At 37.4% G+C, this 20,545-nt stretch overlaps 1 protein-coding gene across 1 annotated transcript; it reads right to left on the bottom strand.

Annotated features, from left to right (window-relative positions):
- Nucleotides 1-11,127: 11,127 nt before the first annotated feature.
- LOC116262599 (probable WRKY transcription factor 9) lies at nt 11,128-18,736 on the bottom strand. Its single transcript, XM_031642090.1, has 5 exons — nt 18,491-18,736; nt 17,249-17,404; nt 16,785-17,150; nt 12,216-12,329; nt 11,128-11,823 (listed from the first exon to the last, which is right to left on the bottom strand). Exons 1-5 carry the CDS (start codon nt 18,713-18,715, stop codon nt 11,128-11,130), a joined length of 1,557 nt encoding a protein of 518 aa, XP_031497950.1. The 5' UTR covers nt 18,716-18,736.
- Between the last annotated feature and the right edge of the window lie 1,809 nt (nt 18,737-20,545).

The raw sequence follows: 20,545 nt of genomic DNA, 5'->3' as shown, positions 1-20,545 counted from the left end.
AAGAGTATTGTGTATCTTTCGCTGGGTGTATTGTGTATCTATCTGTCCATTAGTCAATATAATAATATGAGAGAGAGAGAATCTTCAAAAAACAAAGGAGGAGGACCACCGACGGCGAGAAAAGTCTACAGTTTGCTCATATCAACATATAAACAATGAATGGCGAAATAAAGAAGAAAATGGTGGACGGCATTAGCTCCGATGCGTCCAAAAGCTACGCAGTGGAGTTGCTCGGAAAGCGACAGATATCCATAACTCGCAAAAATCAATGCGGCCACGCACTCGGCGACATCTGCTTTAACATTTTTTTTTTCCTTTTTTTAAAGCTCCCCTTCTTTTGATGCAACCCTAGATTGCAACAGTAGCCACTTTCTTCTCCTCACCAATCTTATGCTAAAACTTTGGATCTACAATGTCTTCTCCCCAATCTGTGCACTAAGAGTGTCGTCGCAGACAGTTTGTCTGAGGCCAATCAACACTTCGATCCACCATTTACCTTCATTCTCATCGGCCATGGTTTCTTTTATCTATGCATGTGCGTCGAAAGAGACCAATTAATCCTCAGCCATCTTGATGAGTCTTTGGTCGGCATCTTGTTAATCAGGTCTGTTAATGTTGGAAAAGAGTTTGGAATTATCATTTGGACTACATTAAATTCGATCAAAGTTTTTGACAAACCGCTTGCTTTCTTTTCTACAGAAATCCTTGAGAACAAATACCAAAATCTTTGTTTTTGTATTTCAGGATGTCAATATATCTGATTTTGGATTAAATATTCGATCAAACCTTTCAACAAAATCAGATATAAAAAAAAAAATTAATATCCGATTAAGAATCCAATCAGATTCAGAGTTAAAAATGACTTAGTTTTAGACAAATTTTCTATATCTAATGATCATACATGTTGAAAATAGGCTATCTTCAATTCAAAATTTGGATGGCAGATATGAATGTAAAAATCAGATTGGTTTTGTGAAATCGAATTTCGGATTTGGATTCTAACGTGATTATGTTTTTGTTATTCTTCAACTTCAAATATATTTAAAAAAACCGATATAGTTAAGGGTATATCAAATTCGAATTTGACGATAATGAGTCACATATTGAATATTGAGCATGGAAGATGACCCGTCTTACCAAGCAGAAAAGAGACAGATTGAGCAATCGATTAGTCCTGCCGAGAGTTGTCCCAGAACTTTTTTTCGTGTACATGATATCAAAGGGAAGGAAAAGTTTTTGCACAAGCGAGAGAGTGATAAAAAGAGGAGGGAGAGTCGGGGAAGGCAATTTTGGTTGCATAATTGGTCGGAGATTTCTTATCAAAGCGGACCCAAGATATCAAATCCCTTCTCGACTTCCCCGCTGCACTTTTAATGGATTGGCAAAAATCATCGTAGCTTGATTGCAGTTTTCAGTTCCCACCTAATCCCCTTGCTCCCCATCGATCTCTCTTTTGGGAGTAGTGACAAGTTGTCCGGTTTTTCTAAGTGGTCATCATCACTTGTCATGTGAGACATGTCCACATTCACGTACACCTGCCTTGCTCACTATCCGAAAACATTGCTGATAATGGGACACACATAATGCACGTGAAAGCAGCAGTCCTGCAGCCAGCAGGTCTCCCTCTTCTTCTTACTCTACTTGTTTAAAAAAAAAAATGGAGTGATTATTAATTTGTATGAAATTTCTGGCCTGAAAGGAAAGGCCGAAACACTTACTTTTTTCCTTGTTTCTGGTTCAGAGTTACATCAGAAGATTCAGAACTGGGTGAACTTTGTGCTTCATCTCAGAACTACCACCTAAGGTTACCTAGTGTTGTATAAAGTATATCTTAAAGTACTATTTCGAAAGTTTTTATGTTAATTGTAGTCATCGTAGTGTTTTGCATCTATATACGCTACAACATAACTGAATAAAGTGCTTTAAGTAGACTTAGGTGGGAAAGAGTGCCTCTTAGCTAATAGCGGAGCTACTGTGTGACTAGCTCTTAAAATTTTGTATTGTGATTAAGCTGTACTTAAGTACAGGTAGGTCCAACCGCATTTGGTGCCCACACCAAACTTGAGTCAATGCCATGCAATTACTCATTCTCTTAAGCAAAAGATCAGTTAGTGCCTCTCTTCCAAAATTTTTTGGCTTTGCCATTGCTCTCAGCTAAAAACTTTTGCCTTTGCCGCTAGTCTTATCTATCGTGCAAACTCCCCAATACAAGTCTAACTGAGTTTAAACCCCAAGAACAAAAATTACTACAGTCAAATGTCCCTTTAAAGGTCGTTTGATTGCCATGGAACACGAGAAAAGATAACATCACTGAGATTGGACCGTGAGTAAATGTGGGCCTTGAGTGATCAAGTATGTCAATCAAACTGTTGTTTCCTTGTCTAATGGTTGCGCAAATTTGCATGCTCATCGTTGTGTGTCGAGTAACTTCAAATTTCGAAAGTCTGAGTTTCAATTTTTTAAGACTTTTTCTCGTCCTTTTGGCTAAGATCAAGATCAAGGGCATGAGATTCCAATATAAAAATCCTTATCTCAAAATTGTTTATAATAACTTTAGAACATGTCTCTTGGTACGTCGTCGTGGTAGGGTACCCCCTTTCATGTCATGTTATCGAAGTGGGCAGCGGACAATTAAAGAGGGATGACAGACCAACTTTTCTTTAGGAACCTACTCCTTTTAATGATTAATTATCTTTTCTTACCCGAAGGGATGCCTATGCTTTTCGGAAGTACTTTTTCTCTTTTTCTTTTTACTGTTCTTTACCTATAAAGATTGTTTCAGGCAGATGCTCGTGACTGCTTTAGTCATGATCTTAGAACATTATGAACAAAAAAAAGGAACTTGTAGACACTTAAAGTAGAAAATATTAGAATGAGATATGGAAAGAAGATTTGCTGCAGGCAAGAGGGAGGTACCGTTTAAAAGGAGAGAAGAATGTAGAACATGGTAAAAGTGCACATATAATTTTATATTGTTTAACAAGCTTATATGGACATATGTCTTGACCATCTATGGTTTTTGGTCTATGAAAATCAGACTGCAATTTCCAGCATGACAGCTTCACAGTCTGTCGACCCACAGCACCAACTCCTTTTAAAACATTAAATGTTCAAGATGAGCACATCATGTTCCATATCTATCTGGATAAGGTGTTGATTATGACATTGTACTATATATCTATGTGGCTGAGGTCCTTCACACGCCAAACAATGAAATTTTGATGTTTACGTTCTACCATAAAAGAGATATAAACTGTACATGTGGACCTTCCCACTGTAAACTTCCGAACTTACCAAGTTTGTGATGTATTCACGCAAGCCTCAGATAATTTCATTCTTCTTCTAACTTTAGTTGCCGAAACCACAATTCAAGATGAGTGACATCACCATGCTTGCGTATGTCCCTGAAACCAGTGGCAGACCTGTCACATGCAACCTCGGGGCGGTATATATATATATATATATATATATATATATATATATATATATATATATATATATATATATATATATATATATATATATATATATATATATATATATAATGTTTACCTAGCAGCCAGAGGGTGAGGGCCTGACGCCATGAGGTTTGAATTTTGGACTGTCCACCAAGGTTCGTGGCCTGCCCCACCACGCCACGCTCCTTATAGCTAACCTATATAAAATTTCATGTATGAGGTAGAGGACGTCACCTTTAGACCTCCTCAATAAAAGTCATTAGCGAATGAGATTAAAGCTGTGTAGACGGCTATATATATAAGTCTCGTTCTCCTTCACTATTAATTTTGAATTAACTTAAGCTCTATGAAAGAGGACCTATAACATACATGTTAGGTGAGCGTTGGGGTTGGCCTTTTTTGCCCTCCGTGGGAGACTTCCATCCGGATCATGAAAAACAAGTTCGCTTCTATGTTCTGGAACCCCATCATTCAGCAACCAGCTTTACACGATCCAAACTTAATTGATGAAAGCAAGAACGGTGTCGACAATTAGCTGGTTATATATTCCAGGCCTGAACACGAGAGTCCGTGCCTTATGTGGAAGCTGAACCCATGTGTGTCTCTTTAGACTGAGATGTGTGTACCAGCGCAGTGCACATAAGCAGGGGCGGAGCCTGAAATTTTTTATGAGAAAGAAACCCAAGCTCAAGTGGGTCCTACCTTGGCTCCGCCTCTACACACAACTATATGCACCAAAATAAAATTTTGAGGCATTACAAGCATTTTCAAAAAGAGAGAAAACAAAAAGACAAATGTTTTTAAATTCCATCTTTTTCACTTTCCACCTTTTATCGTTTGAGAAGGGGAGGGGGATAGAGTTGCATACAAGCCAAGTCGAGTTGAGCCAGTTTGAGCTTGACTAGACTCAAAAGATTAAAGCTTGAGCTCAGCTCGAACTCGAACTCGAATCGAGCTTCGTAATGTATAGGACCTGGAACCTCCATCGATTCAGATTTGGTTGTAGGGTCGGTTCTTGGATCTGATTCCTTGTTTTACTTGAATCTACCCTGATTTATGAAGTCCCATAGTTAAATGGATGCAGGTGTGCTCCAAACCCGAATGGTCCCATTAGTAGGCCCAAGATTTTAGCATACAAAGAGACAGCTGCCTACCACCACCAATTTGTGATTTCCATTTTTTTTTTCTCTTTATAATATAAAGGTGTGTTCTTTCCCCACCTTTCGAAAATATTCTTTCGCATATTCGCATTCCTTGAAGTTTGGCAGAATGATCTTGTTCTTTCATTTTCTCGCTGCTCAAGATAAAGTTTGGCAGATTCTTGCAAGATTATGTTGTGCTATAGGGATGCATTCAACTGTTCATGAACTTTCTGGTGTGATTTAGCTTGAAGTTCTCATGTTCAATTTAGGATGAAAGATATCTAACAAACAGAAGACTCAAAATCATATATGGTGGCTCCATTTCCTCAACGATGGTGATGAAAGTGTATAGAGGGTAATTGTGAACAGGCGCGAGTGCGCCTCTCATGTGGTTTTCTCGTTTTATTGTTCTCAGCTCATGTTAGAAAAGGTTTTCCCAAGCATGTAGGTGTATGCTTTCTCAAATCCTGGAATTCTCCTTTGAAGCAGAACCTTGGAAAAATTAGGCTGCCGACTTTTGTGATTATTTTACAAGTAAAAGACGAAGAAGAATACGAGCTACACACACAAATGTGGAGATTCGGTCCAAAAAATTGAAAATGAAAAGAGGTGCTCTCCTTCCTTTTTTTTTTTTTTTTCTCCCGTACACTGTCAGAAAAGAAAAATAAAATAAAGGTAAAGAAAAAAATAAAATAAAGAAAAACAGGGACCGGTGATTTTGTTATACTGCTCATGTAGGACCGCACCCTTTTTATTTTATCATTTTTTGCTCACATGTTGCCGATGATTGCCGAAAAGAATATATTTCTCTCTCAAACGAAATGACACTAACTTTGGTAGCTCCAATACTTAGTATTCTATCAACTTGCTTCAATCTTTGAGACAGATTTATATACCACTCATGTCCAGTTTGTGAGACAGATTTATATACCACTCATGTCCGGTTTGTGTTCGAGCGTGAAACCTGACCAATAATTAATGGGTTTTCTAATTTCCACATATCTAGACTTACTTTCTTCATGTAAATTATATTTTGCCGGCTTCCCATAATCCCCATGTTTATGAGGGAGCAATGGAAACTCTATGCGATCATTAACGTAGGAGAACATTGTCTTCAAACCACTTAAAATCCTAGTGTCTTGGTCGTCTTTTCTTTCTTTGGTTTTCTTCTCTTAATACCGTAAGGTAGAGAGTGAGAAAACATCATTCCTAACAGTTTGAATGCATAGTATTCCACTATAAAAGTGGAACTAGGACTCAAAAATTCATCAAAGTTCCATGGAAAGACAAACATAGAACTTTTGCCTTTGTTTCAACATTAGAGTTCCACTTAAACATATGGAACTTCTAAAAAAGAGAGAAATTGTCAATAGAGTTCGTCTAAACAAGTGTGACAAAAGTTTGAAGTCTTCACACAAGATGTGATAGCTAGAACGTAGAACTTGTATTTCATCTGACGACTACCCAGTACTAAGTGCCTGACATTTTAATGTTAAGACATTTTATTACCACTTATACAAATGTGACCTCACATATCGTTTTAGAGCGTGTCTACCATGGACATGCCTCAATCTTTGGAACAAATTTATGAGACACTTATAAACAGTTAGTCCTACCAAACGATCCCTAAGTTTAAGCAAAAGAAAAAGCAATATCAATAACTACACAAAGACTAGGAAAGCAAACCCATCAACTATTAGCGTAGGACCTACACGAAAGAAGAGAAAATTCAGCTAAAACTCATGCTTCCCCTAGGAATGAATGTAATAGTGTGTATATATTGACAAGGCTGCTACCATATTTGAGGCTTAGAAACTAAGTTTCAGTACCATTTTCCTGTTGTTGGATTCCACAATTATATATAGATCTGAAATGTAAAAGGATTTACAAGTGTAATATATATTCCCTTCCTCCAAGCCTCCATTATATAATTTTCTAAAAATTTTTACATGGGCCAAATGGAAATTTTTGTAAATTTTCAACTTTTGTTTTCGCAAAATTCAACCACTGCCGGGCCCCTTGTCTCCGCCTCTGACGACAGTCCATTTTTTTTTTACTCCAAATTAATGAGCAACTTCTACTCACGATCTCTCTTAAAGAGTGTATTTGTTGATTTCTCCACCATAAAAGACTTTGGTTTGTGAACGTTGATTGGCCCCTTACTTCACATAGTCTCCGCAGGCCTTCTACATATTTAACCAGCGGTGCTTATATCTAGGGATATGAATGCACCGGATTCGAATCAAATGTATTCTTAATCATATCCATTTTTAAGGATGTTTATATATTTGGACCTGAATACAAGCTAAAAAAATCTATATGATATCTAAATGCGAATATGATTTTTTTGCAATCTGAATCTCAATCAAGTCCGATTTTTAAATTCACATCTGACAAGCAACCAATCGTTGTTTTGATTCCTCAAGAGCCAACTCTCTGTGCAGCACATGAAGAGCCACCGACTTGCAAGTTGCAGCACTACAAAGGCAGCTCGAGGTACCCATGCAGGCGCTCTACTCTAAAGGATAGGGGTTAGCTGTAGGTTTAGGCCTTCTTCAGGTAGTGAGTTAAAACCCACTCACTTGAAACAAAAAAAAAAAAAAAAAAAAAAATCCATGGGTGCTGCACCATAATATGTTAAAATCAATTAACTATAAAAATGTGTGGACATTGGATATAAGATATTTAAAATTAAGTGTGATCCGGATCTGAATTTGAGCCTAATCATATATTTATTTAAGCTAAAATATGAAATCCAAGTCCAACAACATGTTTTTAAAACTTGAATCCAATCCAATTTCTTAATCGGATGTTAATTTTGTTTCATATTCTATTTTTCTGAAACACTTCAATCAAATATTAAATCCTAACCAGATTTATTGACATCCTTACTTAAAAAACTGCAACCACCATAGCTTGAACATATCAATCGCATCATTACATGAATCGAAGCAAACATCAAACCAATTAGCAAGTTCATCCACCATTTTCAATATCCTTGAATTTATAAGCATGTCACATTTTCCTTTTTCCCTCGTCAAATCTGCCTATTTGAAGTAATTTACAAACAGCTGTTCAACTTCCAATGCATTGTTTATAAATAACTTCTCAACATGATAAGTTACAATTGATCACCTGAGTTTTACGAATTAATTCACAAACACGTGCATTAGGATTGAAAGTTGTCGTGATGTACCTAAAAAAACATGGTTTTCCCTTAAAAGAAAGCTAATTTCTTAAAAACATTCAGAGATCACATTTTTTTTATCTGATTTCTCAACAATTTTATATCTCTCGCACTGACAGACTCTCCCTCCCCCCATCTTTTTATCTTTACAATCACGTGACATGCAGGAACATGATGTCGTGAAGAAATTGTAGAAAACGCGTGGATCATAGAAAAATTCTCTGTTAAGGATATTTTATTTTAAATCAAGGGTAAAATGGTATTCTTATATTGTATGATGTTCTACATAAAACTGTCACAATTGCTGATATTTATGTTAAAAATGATTGAAGCGAATAAAACTGGAAAAAGACCCTTTTTTTTTAATGCCAAAATGAATTTAATGTGTTATTTTTGCTTTAAACTTTAAAAACTAATCCAAATGATTTACCTTCATTTCTATTGTTATTAAACACCGTTTGTATCCTAGTTAGTTTTTTATTGTTTTCTTGTTAGTTTCTTCTTATTTTATTTTTACCTAACTTTTAGAATTTTTTTAAAAACTGCCTAGATTTTTTGACAAAAGCAACTTTATCGACAAAATATCGGAGAAAAACATGACCGCTTAAAGCCCAAGAACAGTATTTGTACAATGCCTCGACGGATGCCTCTCTTCACTCTTTTGCTTCAAAAACGGGGGAAAACTTTAGACTTTTTTTCTCATATTGGACAATCTTCAGTCTTACCTAACCCGATTTTCAGTGTACTTTGTCAAATTCATGCTCCCATTTCTTATTGATCATTCACATGTGGACGAATTAATAACTGTTCAAGGACTCCATCGGCATCGTTTTCAACTTCACCATATAGTCAAAAAGCGTAGGCTAGGGCTAAGCAAATCTCTTGGCATTCATCGTGCATTGAAGTTGATGGTGTGAACTAAGGAGTCGGCGGCCCTCTCATTTGAATATCAGCACTGTCCTAACTACCCACTTTGAACAAAAGCAAGCCAATCACATCGAGTACTACTGACTATTTTATCCTGAAAACATGGTTATATCATCCCAGTTTGATTCACCAATGGCATTGCAAAACCATAATAGTTGGCTTACAGTGTAAACTCCGGTGAGGGGAAGGCGAACAGTCGATATGAGCAAGGAGTTGCCGGGCATCGGGGAACTTTGTTATTTCTTTAAGACATATATTTTGGATTGGTTATAACCTGAAACTTATCGGATATGTGTTGAATTGTGTTGCTACACCAGTCTCCTCATGGTGGCTTGCATACCAACATGAATACTAGGGCTGTTTAGCTGTATCCTTGTGATTTAGTGAATGACGAATTTTTTCTATTCTGCAAAAGGGTCATCTGATGTGCAATCTGAAATACAGTGGAGGTAACACCTTGATGCACCGAAAGCAAGCTATGTACCTTAGGAGAATAAGGGGTTCGGTGGAAGCTTCGACCTCCTGCCCTAGCAGTGAGAAGCCCCACTCAGCCAGAATGATGAATTTCTTCCTAGTATCCTTAAAGAAAAGGTGTACATATGACCCCAACACCTAGTTTTGAATTCAAATCCTTTCCTCATTACATTTTCAAATTATAGAAAGAAACAAGACTTAAAATAGTCCCTCAAAGAATGTGCCATTGGAATGAGTATAATCTTACTTGACACATCAAAGTCTCTCTCTTTCTCTCTCTCTCTCTCTCTCTCTCTCTCTCTCACACACACACACACACACATCCCTGTTTTTCAAGACAAATGAAGATCAGGTCATGTATGTTCTTATCCATGTGAATAATATCATTATCACTAGTAGTTCATTTTCAAATATTCAAAGGCTTAAAAAATCACTCTACTATAAAATTTTCAAATAGGGATCTTTGGTCTCCACATATTTACTTACGAATTGAAGCGATACATGGCTCTCAAGAACTCTACCTAAGTCAAAGGGAACATATTCATGACTTTGTTCAAGATTATTCTTATGGGAAATTGTTAACGTGATGCATCTGGTGGCAACAAGTGTGACTTAGCATGATTGCAACTAAAATTTGAAGATGGGACCCTTTATATAAGTATACTAGGGGTTCTTCAATTGCTATTCTTGCTTGACTTGATATTACGTATGTGAAAACTCTCATGAAGACTCAAGCTATGTAAAGGATTCTATAGATATTTGTAGGAAACAATCAGTTATGGTCTACATTTTTCAATTGATACTCATCTGAAATTGGTTGGCTGGTTGCTAGCCTAAATGATGATAAAAATGGAACAATTGGTATGTCACTTTTCTAATTAGGTGGATATTCTGTGATTTCTTGGTCGTCTCCCAAGAAGCATACCATGGCTTACTCTTCCACGGAAGCCAAATGCAAGGCTCTGGATGGCACAACATTGAGCTCTTATGCATGAAATCCTTGTTTAAACAATTAGGTTTAAAGGAAAGGCAGACACCAATTCTTGGGTGTGATGATCCCGGAGCTGTCCATAGCTCCTGTATTCCTTGCTAGGATAAAACATGTTTTACTAATTTCCTAGAGAAAGAATTGCAAAACAAGAGCTAGAAAATCAAGTTCATTGATTTAGATAATCAAATTACAGAGATATTCATAAAGCTCTTCCAGCAGGACCAACATTCAATTTCCCCAAACAAACTCAATCTACGACAGAATCGAGATTGGGTAGAAGAGGAACATTGGAGATAAGTTTGAACTTATAATTAAAAGAATATACCGAAAATCGAAATGCACTTGTTTCAAATATAGATCCTAAAAATAAGGATAATTCCTCCTTTATAAACAGTGAAACCTCTCCTCTCGTGAATAAGTAATAAAGAGACTGAGAAAGAAGTGCATAGAGGCTCACTAATTGGCGAACCACAATTGTTTTGTGCCACCTTCTTGTCTTTCTTCATCTCATTTCTTCATATTTTACAGTTCCCACTCTGCTAGTGTTGCCAATACAATGCATTCGAGATGGAGTCCACCATGTAAATGCATCTGACAACCATAAGTCAGAGTGACCTTACTTAAATAGAAGTCTTGAGGTTGCTTGAATGCTTCTACATGTTTCATCATCAATTTTTTGGCATAGAATGACTACCTAAAAAAATTTGTGCATCTAGATAACTCGTATTGCTCTACAAGTTTGAAAATTAACCATGTTTTATCATTACTTGGAGTTCACGAATATGTCCTTAAATTTATGTACAATTCCAACATGAACTACCAACAAGTTGAATATTCGGGAACTACCTGCTCAACTTACACCTTGAGTTAAAGGAACAAGAAGAATGAAAATAAGCACAAAACAGGAAGCAAGAGAAAAAAGAACAAGAAAGAAAGAAAGAGAAAATGCTACAAATGGTGGGAATGTCTTGAAGAGGTTGCAGGAAACTGCTCGCCCACCCATCCCTTCCCCGCTGAAGCATCAACATCTGCTTGGTTGCTTGAACTTGCGCTCTGGAGTTGGCCTGCTATAGGGTTCATGAAGGAGCTGAGAGCAGCAGCAATGGCCACAGTGAACTTGGGGTCTGAAGTTATGGCACTGACATTCTCAGCCACAGAGCAATCCCCCACCCAATTCTTCCCAACATGTTCATTCACCAACCTTCCCAACAATGGAGTGTTCATTGAACTCGGATCATATCTAATCCCTGTTGGGTACCCAACTGTAACACCACCAGGCCTACTGGCTAACCTAGAGTTGCCGAACGTGAATGAAGAAGAAGGAACTATTGAAGACGATAATGATGGTGACGATTGAGAAGGCATAGGGTTCTTCGTGAGGTCTAGGACTATCCCTTTAGTTGAAGGGTTAATAGCGTTCTCAGTACTGGCACTGCTATCAACAACTGAATTGACATAAGGGTTGTAGGAGAAATTGTTTGGATCTTGTGGGATTTGACTTGTAGGGTTCATTTCAGAGAGGAGCATGAAGGTTGCAGCTGCAGTTGTTGAGGCCATGGCCGTTGCACCCACTGGGAGGGGATGGTTGTGAGTTCCTTCATATGTTGTTATCAGAATAGACATGTCCTCTAGGCATCTTTGTACCTGTATAAAGCAAGGGATTGTTAAAACTTCATACAATGCAAGCATGATTCGGCTGTTCATGTATTTGAGTACTTGGAAGTAGATCTTTTCTAGGTAAGCAGCAAAATTAATTCTACTGCCCAAGCAAGAGCCGGAGCCCCTTTCTTCCCATTGCCCCTAGGTCCAAAGCTGTATCCGTACCAGGTGGGAAAATTTCGACATGGTTCAACTTGCACATAAAACCCCATTTCCCTTACAATAAAGGAACATAGCACCCTGAGAGTCAGAACCAGAGGCAAGCCATATAACGTGCCCCAAGTTTCGGAACTGAAAGCATATGTATCTTGTTGGCTATAAAGAAGAAAACCAGAAAGTTTGAGCTTCTAATGTTCAGTCATGGTTGTTTCTCTAACCTGTTTCCGAACAGGGCAGCCTGGTGCAACCGTGCAACGATAATATGCCCGAGGGCATGGGTTACCTTTAGCTATCTTTTGCCCATACTTCCTCCATTGACAACCGTCATTCATCTGCAAGTATGTCAAGTCAAGTAAGTTGACGAAGAAAAAAAGATGATGAGATTACTTCCTTTTTGTTAAGGATGTAGATGTTACAAATGTAAATCAGCTAAATACTTGGAGAATCCTATCAGAAAAAATACAGCTAAAAGAGATTACAACAGCTTTGAGTATACAGTTCGTGTACAAAGGAGATCACTTTTCAACCATTGAAAGCTAGTCATACGAAATTTTTGGCAGCAGTATGTGTATCTTCGGTTAAAATTCATTTCATCAAAATTGAAGGCAAATAATCATAAAAAACACAAAAAAGAAGGGTTATCAATTGTAAATTTCTTGCTGCCATTCACTTAAGTTTCACCAGTTAGAAAGTGGACCATTCATAACTAGAAAGATCTATATCCCTAACTTGCCTAACTTGTTCTTGAAGTTGATGGTATCTTGCAATCAGTTTGACTTAGAAAAATGATGCCATTAGTAAAGCTGACTATAGCGACAAGCTTTGGTCCCGTTTCAGAAACCGATATTCGAGTAATAATTATCATCAAAACCGAACAAAAATAATCCTACGTACATGTAGACATTTGACATGGTTTTTGTTTCATGCCTATAGGCCATTTGTAGGGAAAAGGTAAGATGCATGATTTTTATTTTATCCGGCAACATTAAACAACCATATATATATATATATATATATATATATATATATATATATATATATATATATATATATATATATATAGATATAGAGAGAGAGAGAGAGAGAGAGAGAGAGAGAGATTGTGAAATTAGGTATCGAAGTTTGGACGCCAAAATCCTTTGGCCTCTCGTAGCACATTGCCCAATGCATTTTATTAAATGGTGCAGTTAATAACACCCACTCTTGCATTGAAAGGTTGTGATTTGACAGACTTGAAGATGACCGTAAGCTTTTAGTTCTTTTATATATACTGCCATCTGTCCATCCCAATCCCTCACAGATATGTGTATAAGAGATCTGGATGGACGAGGGGTGAAGGATTTCAGCTTCTATATAGAGGTAGATAGTCTACTACTCAAACTTTTGTAGTAAAAGGCAGACTATACTTGTAACCATGCGTGAAAAAAATATGTACTAGGCATGATAAAAACTTACCAGTACGTACATTGAGATAATTAGGTTTCAGTATATCATTTGTATTCAACAGCGAATGAGGAAAAAGATAGAGAATTTTCGTTGTCTTAGCTACTAGATTGGAGTTGTATAAAGCTACTTCATACATATATATGCTTTAGTTTTTTTCCTTCTTCATGAAGTATCACGTACAAAAGTATGATGGCACCATATCCAACTGAAAAATAATATTGAACTAAAATTGTGAGAATTACAACAACACGTTTAACTTTATCTTATTTTATGATGAATGTATTGATGGTGATGATCTTAAATGTGATGAAAGTTTTGTTCGTAACCATACTATCAGAAAAGAGCAATGAATTCCCATGAGAAGTAAACGATGGCAGAATTTATAAGTGGGGCTACAAATTCAGAGTTTCGACTATTCCCCGCCAAGTAACTACTTGGATCCGGCTGCCTGTTCCCAATAATTAGGTGCGGAGATGGACAAATTTCTGTAGCTATAACTTAAAGCGTATCTAAAATGTATATTGAATATAAGAGTAAACATGAATTTTGTTGGTCAGCTAGGTCAGGTTTAATGCCAAAGAAAGGTTATGGCATACTCATCCATATAGGTCAGCTGCATTGGTTGCAGATATAAATTTACAGATCTTGAGCAAATGCGCTTAGGAATTGCTAACAAGATCGATTACAGCTGCTAGATGCAATGTATCAGACCATACATTGTGAAAGGCAGGAAGATTTCTCTGAGCAAACCCGGACGTAGAAATTCCAAAATTATATATATATATAATTGGTAAATACCTGACCACTAAGGTAAAAGGTAAAAACCAATCTCTTAATTTTGTGTTAAAAATATTGTAAACAAACATGAGCATCCTAACATGTTCATGAACAATAATTCAATGTAAATCATGTTTTAATTTTTCTACGATCAAAATTTTGATGCTATAAGAACCATTATTTTTATTATTGTTAAAAAAACATGATTAAAGTAAGTCCATGGATTTCGAAAGGCCATGGATGAAGAACTAAGTGCCTTGGAAGAAAATAAGATGTAGAGCCCATGGATGAAGAACTAAGTGCCGAGGAAAATAAGACCTGGAATCTTGTACAGCTGCCTGGGGACAACAAACTAGTAGGGTGTAAGATGGACTTATAGGATAAAATACAATAACAAGGGTGAACTGGAATCTCCAAGGTAACATTTGTAACATAGGGTTTCACACACATTCATGGCATTGACTACCATGGAAGCTTTGGCCTCGTGGCAAAGATGAAGTTTGTGAGAGTAATTCTTGCCATGGCAACTATCAAGAGTTTGCCTCTATACCAATTAAATGAAGAATTCATTTCTTCATGGAGATCTGGATGAGGAAACAAACATGGAATTATCCCTGGTCTGAAAAAGAAATCAAGAAATCATTTGTATGAGAAAATCATTATTAAAGCAATCTCTGCCGGCCTGGTACTCGAAGCTAAGTAACATGCTGATTGAGGGTAGATTCAAGATGACCAGTATAGACAATTCCATTTTCACTTCAATAACAGCTGAAAGAACTGCCATATGTATGTAGATGATATGATAGTAATTGGTGGTAATGCAAAGCAAATAGATATAACGAAAAGGTTGTTGAGAAAGTGTTTTGAAAATTAAAGATTTAGGAAACATACACCACTTCATGGGCATCGAAGTCAAGCAATCTGAAATGGCTTATTCATATGTCAACGAAGATACTCATTAGATGTGTTAAAAGAAGAAGGTACGATGGGGGCGAAAGGAGCAGATACACCCATGTAAGTGAACTTGAAGCTCCACAATGATGAAGGTGAAATATTAACTGATATAAGTAGTTTTCAAAGGCTGATCAAGGCTTATTTACATAACTCCAACTAGACCAGACATGACTCACTCAGTCAATGTTTTGAGGTAGTTTATGCACTGCCAAAACTTATAGGGTCCTGAGGTACCTGAAAAAAGAACCCAAGTAAAGGCATTCTGTTGAGAAGAGAAAGTTGTCAAAATTAATGTGAAATTGTATCGCGACACTGATTGGGTAGGTGTAACAAATGACCGCAACTCTACTTCAGGTCTTTGATGCTTTATTGGAAACAGTCTAGTGGCTTACTAAAGCAAGAAACAAGGTGTGCTGGCCAGGTTTAATGCAGAATTAGAGTACCGATCCATGGCATTGACAGCTTGTGAATTGATGTGCAAATACTTATTAAATGATATAGGAATTTAGGAATTCAAGTCAACTTTTCATGAAGTTATCATGATAGCAAGGCTGCAATCTATATTGGAAATAACTCGGTATTCCATGAGAGAACCATGCGTATTGAAGTGGATTGCAACTTCATAGAAAGAAAATTCAGTCGGCTTGATCGGCACCAAACATTTTAACAGTAAACAGCAACTAGTAGATGTGCTAACCAAGGATTTAAACAGAGAGGATATCTCTGTAGAAACAAGCAAGTTGGGTCTTTGCAACATGGGAGAACCAACAATTACACCCTAAAACTGAATGAAGAAAGACAGACCTCTCCCAAAGCTACTGACCTTTTTCGCACCATTTAAACTATAAAAAGGTTGCATGGTAATGAAGGAAGCCTTGCGCTTCTTCACCATGTGTTCTTCTTCGCACCATTTCAAGCATAAAAAGGTTGCATGATAATGAACAAAGTCTTGCACTTCTTCACCATGTGTTTGGTTGCCTCTAGTACGGTGAAAATAAATATTATAGAAGTAAAAGTTATCCAAATAATGAAACCTATGCTAATGTATATATATGTTGACATTATGTCAAAATTTTCTGGCATGTACATTGTTCAAGGGGTGGAGCAAGCACCAATAGAATAAATGCTTCGTGAGTAAATGGCACAGCAAGAACGTCAATACAAAATAAACCCATTTTTTATGTTCCTTCCTATTCAAAAATTATGACAATACAGAGCTGATTTCTTTAGGTCATACATAATTAGTATTTTCGATGAGTTTATTTAATTTGAGTGCATATTTTTTTATTAGGATTTGATGAAGATCTAAAACTGCTAAAATTTTCAAATTTTGGTTGATCATGGGAACTTGCCTATTAGTCTAAATAAACTGATTTAAGAGTGGATTCAGCTCTGACTCATAGGGATCGAATCCGTAAAGGAAGAATCTAAGAAAAAGAACCAACATTAGCTTTTAAAAACGTAATTGGACGCTTTTTTGTACAATTACGTTTTACAAAATCCTGATTCTCGATCTTCTTGGGAACACCCTTCCTTTTATTTTGCTAATATATGTAACAAGATACGTACACTTAGTAGTATGCAATAACTATGGGGCGTCCTATACTCACAGTGGCTCCTTGGCATCTTGCTCTGACTGAAACCCTAGCTTTCCTTGACTGAGGCGAAGAAATTTGGTTGTGTATCGCAAGAGGCTCAGCGGTCTTCTGCAACTTGGAGCACGGACTCCATACGTTTGGATCGCTCTCTTCGTCCTTTCTCTTCTCGGAAAACAAGGGCCATCCAGCTGGGGCGCTGCTGCCTGTATGAATCTTCAGTGAGAGCCCCAACTCCTTGGATTCTTCCACCAATGGCTCCAAATCCTTTGCTTCCTTGACTTCTGCTGGTGGAGAGTTCTGCACCCTGCGATCCTGTGCATCGTTCACATGGGTGGCGGAGTTTGCTCCCAGAGAGAGAGATATTTGATCCTGTGATAACTACAACGAAGAACCATGTGATCATCTGCTTTTAAACTCTCTCTCTCTCTCTCTCTCTCTCTCTCTCTCTCTCAGTGTGGAGGGTTTGTGGAAGTTACTTGACTGTCTTGTGGTGTTGGACAGATGGTGCCAACTTGGTGCTTTTGGTACTTCATTTGGAGATCATAATAGTCCTTCATGGTTTGCTCCACCACCATTCTCAGCACCTTGTTTTCTTCCTTCATCCTCCCCATCTCGCTTTTTAAGGCAGACAACTAGAGAGAGAGAGATAGAGAGAGATTATAAGATTAGAGAAGGCAAAAATATCTTAATGCATGACATGTGTGCCATGCATTGGGCAAATTGATTGCAATTTTTAATAAGTGTCAACGTTATATGTTAGACCTCATGTTAGCTCTTTCCTCAAGAAATCAATGGTCTACACCAAGAACGTTATGCGAGAGGAAATGTGTTTCCACATCAAAGGGACAATAAGATATATCCAGGGAAGGCCATGTTCATGAACACCAGCAGTTTTACTTCTAGACATCTTCTAGATCATGAATTTGGCCAAGTTGTGAACAGATTATTGAGCATGTAAAAGAATTCTACAAAGCACAAAATTTTGTCCCATGCATGAATGAAATCTTTGCTTTATCAAATACATCAAAGGCCCAAAAAAAATGTGACCATGGAAAAAAAAATTACTTTCTAAGACGCATTATATTAGTAGCGTCTTTCTTCTTTTCTGTTTTTTTCCTTCCATCATAATCTGAAAGGCTCTTCTGCTACTCTTCCTCTAATATTGACTATACTGCGCAACCTGTAATTGGTAAAATTCTTCTGCCACAGTCCTAATTGTCAACTAAAGCACACACAATTTCGGCCTTGCAGCAAAGATCACCTTCATTGGGTTCAAACTTGTCGCATCTCATCAACTTGGTGACGTTTTGCTTGCCAAATAAAAAGAAAAAGGAAGCAACTGCGGGCGGGACTCTTCCAATTTTCTCAAAGGCAAGTGCACAGCCATGGATGAAAGAAACCCTTCGCAACTATTATTAATGGATGCACAGTTGATGATGGAAATACTTGTCTTCTGAATCAACCATCTCAGTTGGATCATTCAGCCTCATTATAGATCATAGAACTCGTAATTGAACAGCAAAATCTTTCACGACTGCGTTCTGTTCCTACTTGAAAGTGGCGATATCTTGGGATTTCGATTATAAACTCATCGCTGATCAATTGACCACAATATGCCTATAATATGTATGGAGTGCAGGAATCGATAAATTAAGGATTCACTAAATCTTGGTAGTTAAATTATCCGTATGTATATTACAGGTATGTGAAATAATTACCTCATCCTCCCTTGAGCTTTGTCTCCTTGATGCGCCTTCTTCTTCTAATTGCTCTTTCTCTTCCGCCTCCTCAATTTCTTTTCTTTCTTTTGTCCCATCTTCTTCCTCTCTCTCTTCTTCCGCTATTCCTCCTCCTCCATCTGCTTCTTCCCCTTCTACGTCTTCATACATGCTTACTGAAAGATCAATTTCTGTCACTCTGTCTTCTCTCCCGTTGATTGACATTCTCCCTTGCCTCCTCTCTCTCTCTTCCTCTGTCCCTCTCTTGGAAGAAGAGGAGCACATGAAGGTCAGTTCCTTCATGTAATCATGTACCACACGCAGAGAGAAGAAAGCATCTAAATTTGACTTTTGTTGCTTTAAAAACAAGGAGGAAAAGTAAGTAAACTGTAATCATAATAATATAATAAATCCTAAGATGTTGCTTCCACTTACTTTTTGAATACGAACTCTGTACGAAATCCCAAAACCGTGACCTTTTAATTCACTATCACTTATTGGGCCTAACAAATGTCAACCATAAGCACCCCTTTTCATTGTCCCTGCACTTGCACCCATCTCTATTTGTTTATTATTTCTTTATTCTATGGCCCCCCAAGTAGTGGTCTTCTTTGCATTTTAATTTGTGGCATCTTTCTCTTTCATAGTCAAATGCATAGAAGATGCTTGTCTAATAATTTAAATAAACTTAAAAGACCATGATAGTTTTTTTTGGCTCATTATCTATACTAAATTACCAATGCTTCCCACGTTCACCTACCACACAAAGGCCCAGATTTCTCTTCCATGGTGACTTACACCAACTTAAACAACACATTTCTAAGATAGCTGCCCATGCATTTGTATGTGAACTAGTGAAGCCCCGGTCTAATTTATAGCTATTTTCAAAACAGTTTATGAAAGGCAATTTAGAACTTTACGAGTTTGGGTGCTCCGACATATGCCAGTGGCTGGTAGGCAGTCAGTTGCTAGTTTAGATGGTACATGTATCAACCCCTTGCAGAAGGGGAAGAAGCTGTGAGCTCGGGCTCCTCGAGGCATCACACTTAAAAAAAAAAAAAAAGAAGAAGAAGAAGACAATCTAAAATAGTAGTTAGTAGGTTCACTTCATGCGAAAAGATGCACCTCAAATATGGAATTTTTGATCTTCTTATAACCGACCAATGTTGCTAAAAATAAAGGACGAGACAACTGTTAAAGTTATAAAAAACAAATGATCACATGTACATAGTTATGTTCTCATTAATTTGTCAAAAAAAATTCCTACTGTTAGAAAGACAAGAAGGTAAAATTGGCGTGTCCCTGTGACTTAGTCTATATGTCTCGGGAAGAGAGCTTAGTTTGGCTTTTAAAGAAGTGATTGTAAGTGAGGAAGACTGTAAGGACCAAGCCCTGTGAAGGACCATCTTCCACGAACCGTTACTTGGTTTATATACATAATTCAAATTTAGTAGTCCTCTTATTGGAAAAGGTCAGTCTTGCAGGGAATCTTCATTAAATTCCACCAGGGACCACCGTCATAAATATATGTTCCAATTACATGCTTCATTAAAAGATTATGATTTTCCTTTGTTTTGCCGTTTATCGCGAGGCGCAAAAATCGGTTAAACAGATGCTGATGACCTCATGCTTGCGTCACCCTTCTATTATGAAATATTATCTACGGGCACCAAATACTTTAGTTAATTGCCAATCGAGAAGTTTTACTTTTTTTTTAATGGATAATTGTGTACTGTAAGTCCTCGAAGGTCACGCACGCTCCCAATAAAAAAAATAGAGCTTTTATAGAAAATTTTCTCCTCCAAGTGCTCCTCTTTTTACCCATTCAAGTAGATCCCGTGGTAGGGTTGTTCACCAGCTGAGTTTGAGCCAATTGAACTAAGTGGACACAGGGCCGGTCTTAAGGGGCTCGGTCTCTATACGATAGAGCTTGAATTCACCTCAGCTAAGCTTGACCCGAGGTTTGGCTGGAGCTTAGCCAAGCCATAGATAAAAAATTATCTTTTACTATAGAGATGGTATGTTGGCAGTCTCAAAGAAGATCGTTAAGGTAAC

The sequence above is a fragment of the Nymphaea colorata genome, chromosome 10 (assembly GCF_008831285.2).
Source record: "Nymphaea colorata isolate Beijing-Zhang1983 chromosome 10, ASM883128v2, whole genome shotgun sequence".
Lineage (NCBI taxonomy): Eukaryota > Viridiplantae > Streptophyta > Magnoliopsida > Nymphaeales > Nymphaeaceae > Nymphaea > Nymphaea colorata.
The sequence above is the reverse complement of the archived record's forward strand: the minus strand, read 5'-3'. Positions and strand labels throughout refer to the sequence as shown.

Excerpts from the sequence above, each read along its gene's own strand:
- LOC116262599 (XM_031642090.1), bottom strand. The coding sequence starts at position 18,715 with ATGTCAATCAACGGGAGAGAAGACAGAGTGACAGAAATTGATCTTTCA. Across the intron at positions 12,330-16,784 it reads CAAGATGCCAAGGAGCCACT|ATGAATGACGGTTGTCAATG; the intron begins GTGAGTATAGGA and ends ACATACTTGCAG. Across the intron at positions 11,824-12,215 it reads GCTGCCCTGTTCGGAAACAG|GTACAAAGATGCCTAGAGGA; the intron begins GTTAGAGAAACA and ends TGCTTTATACAG.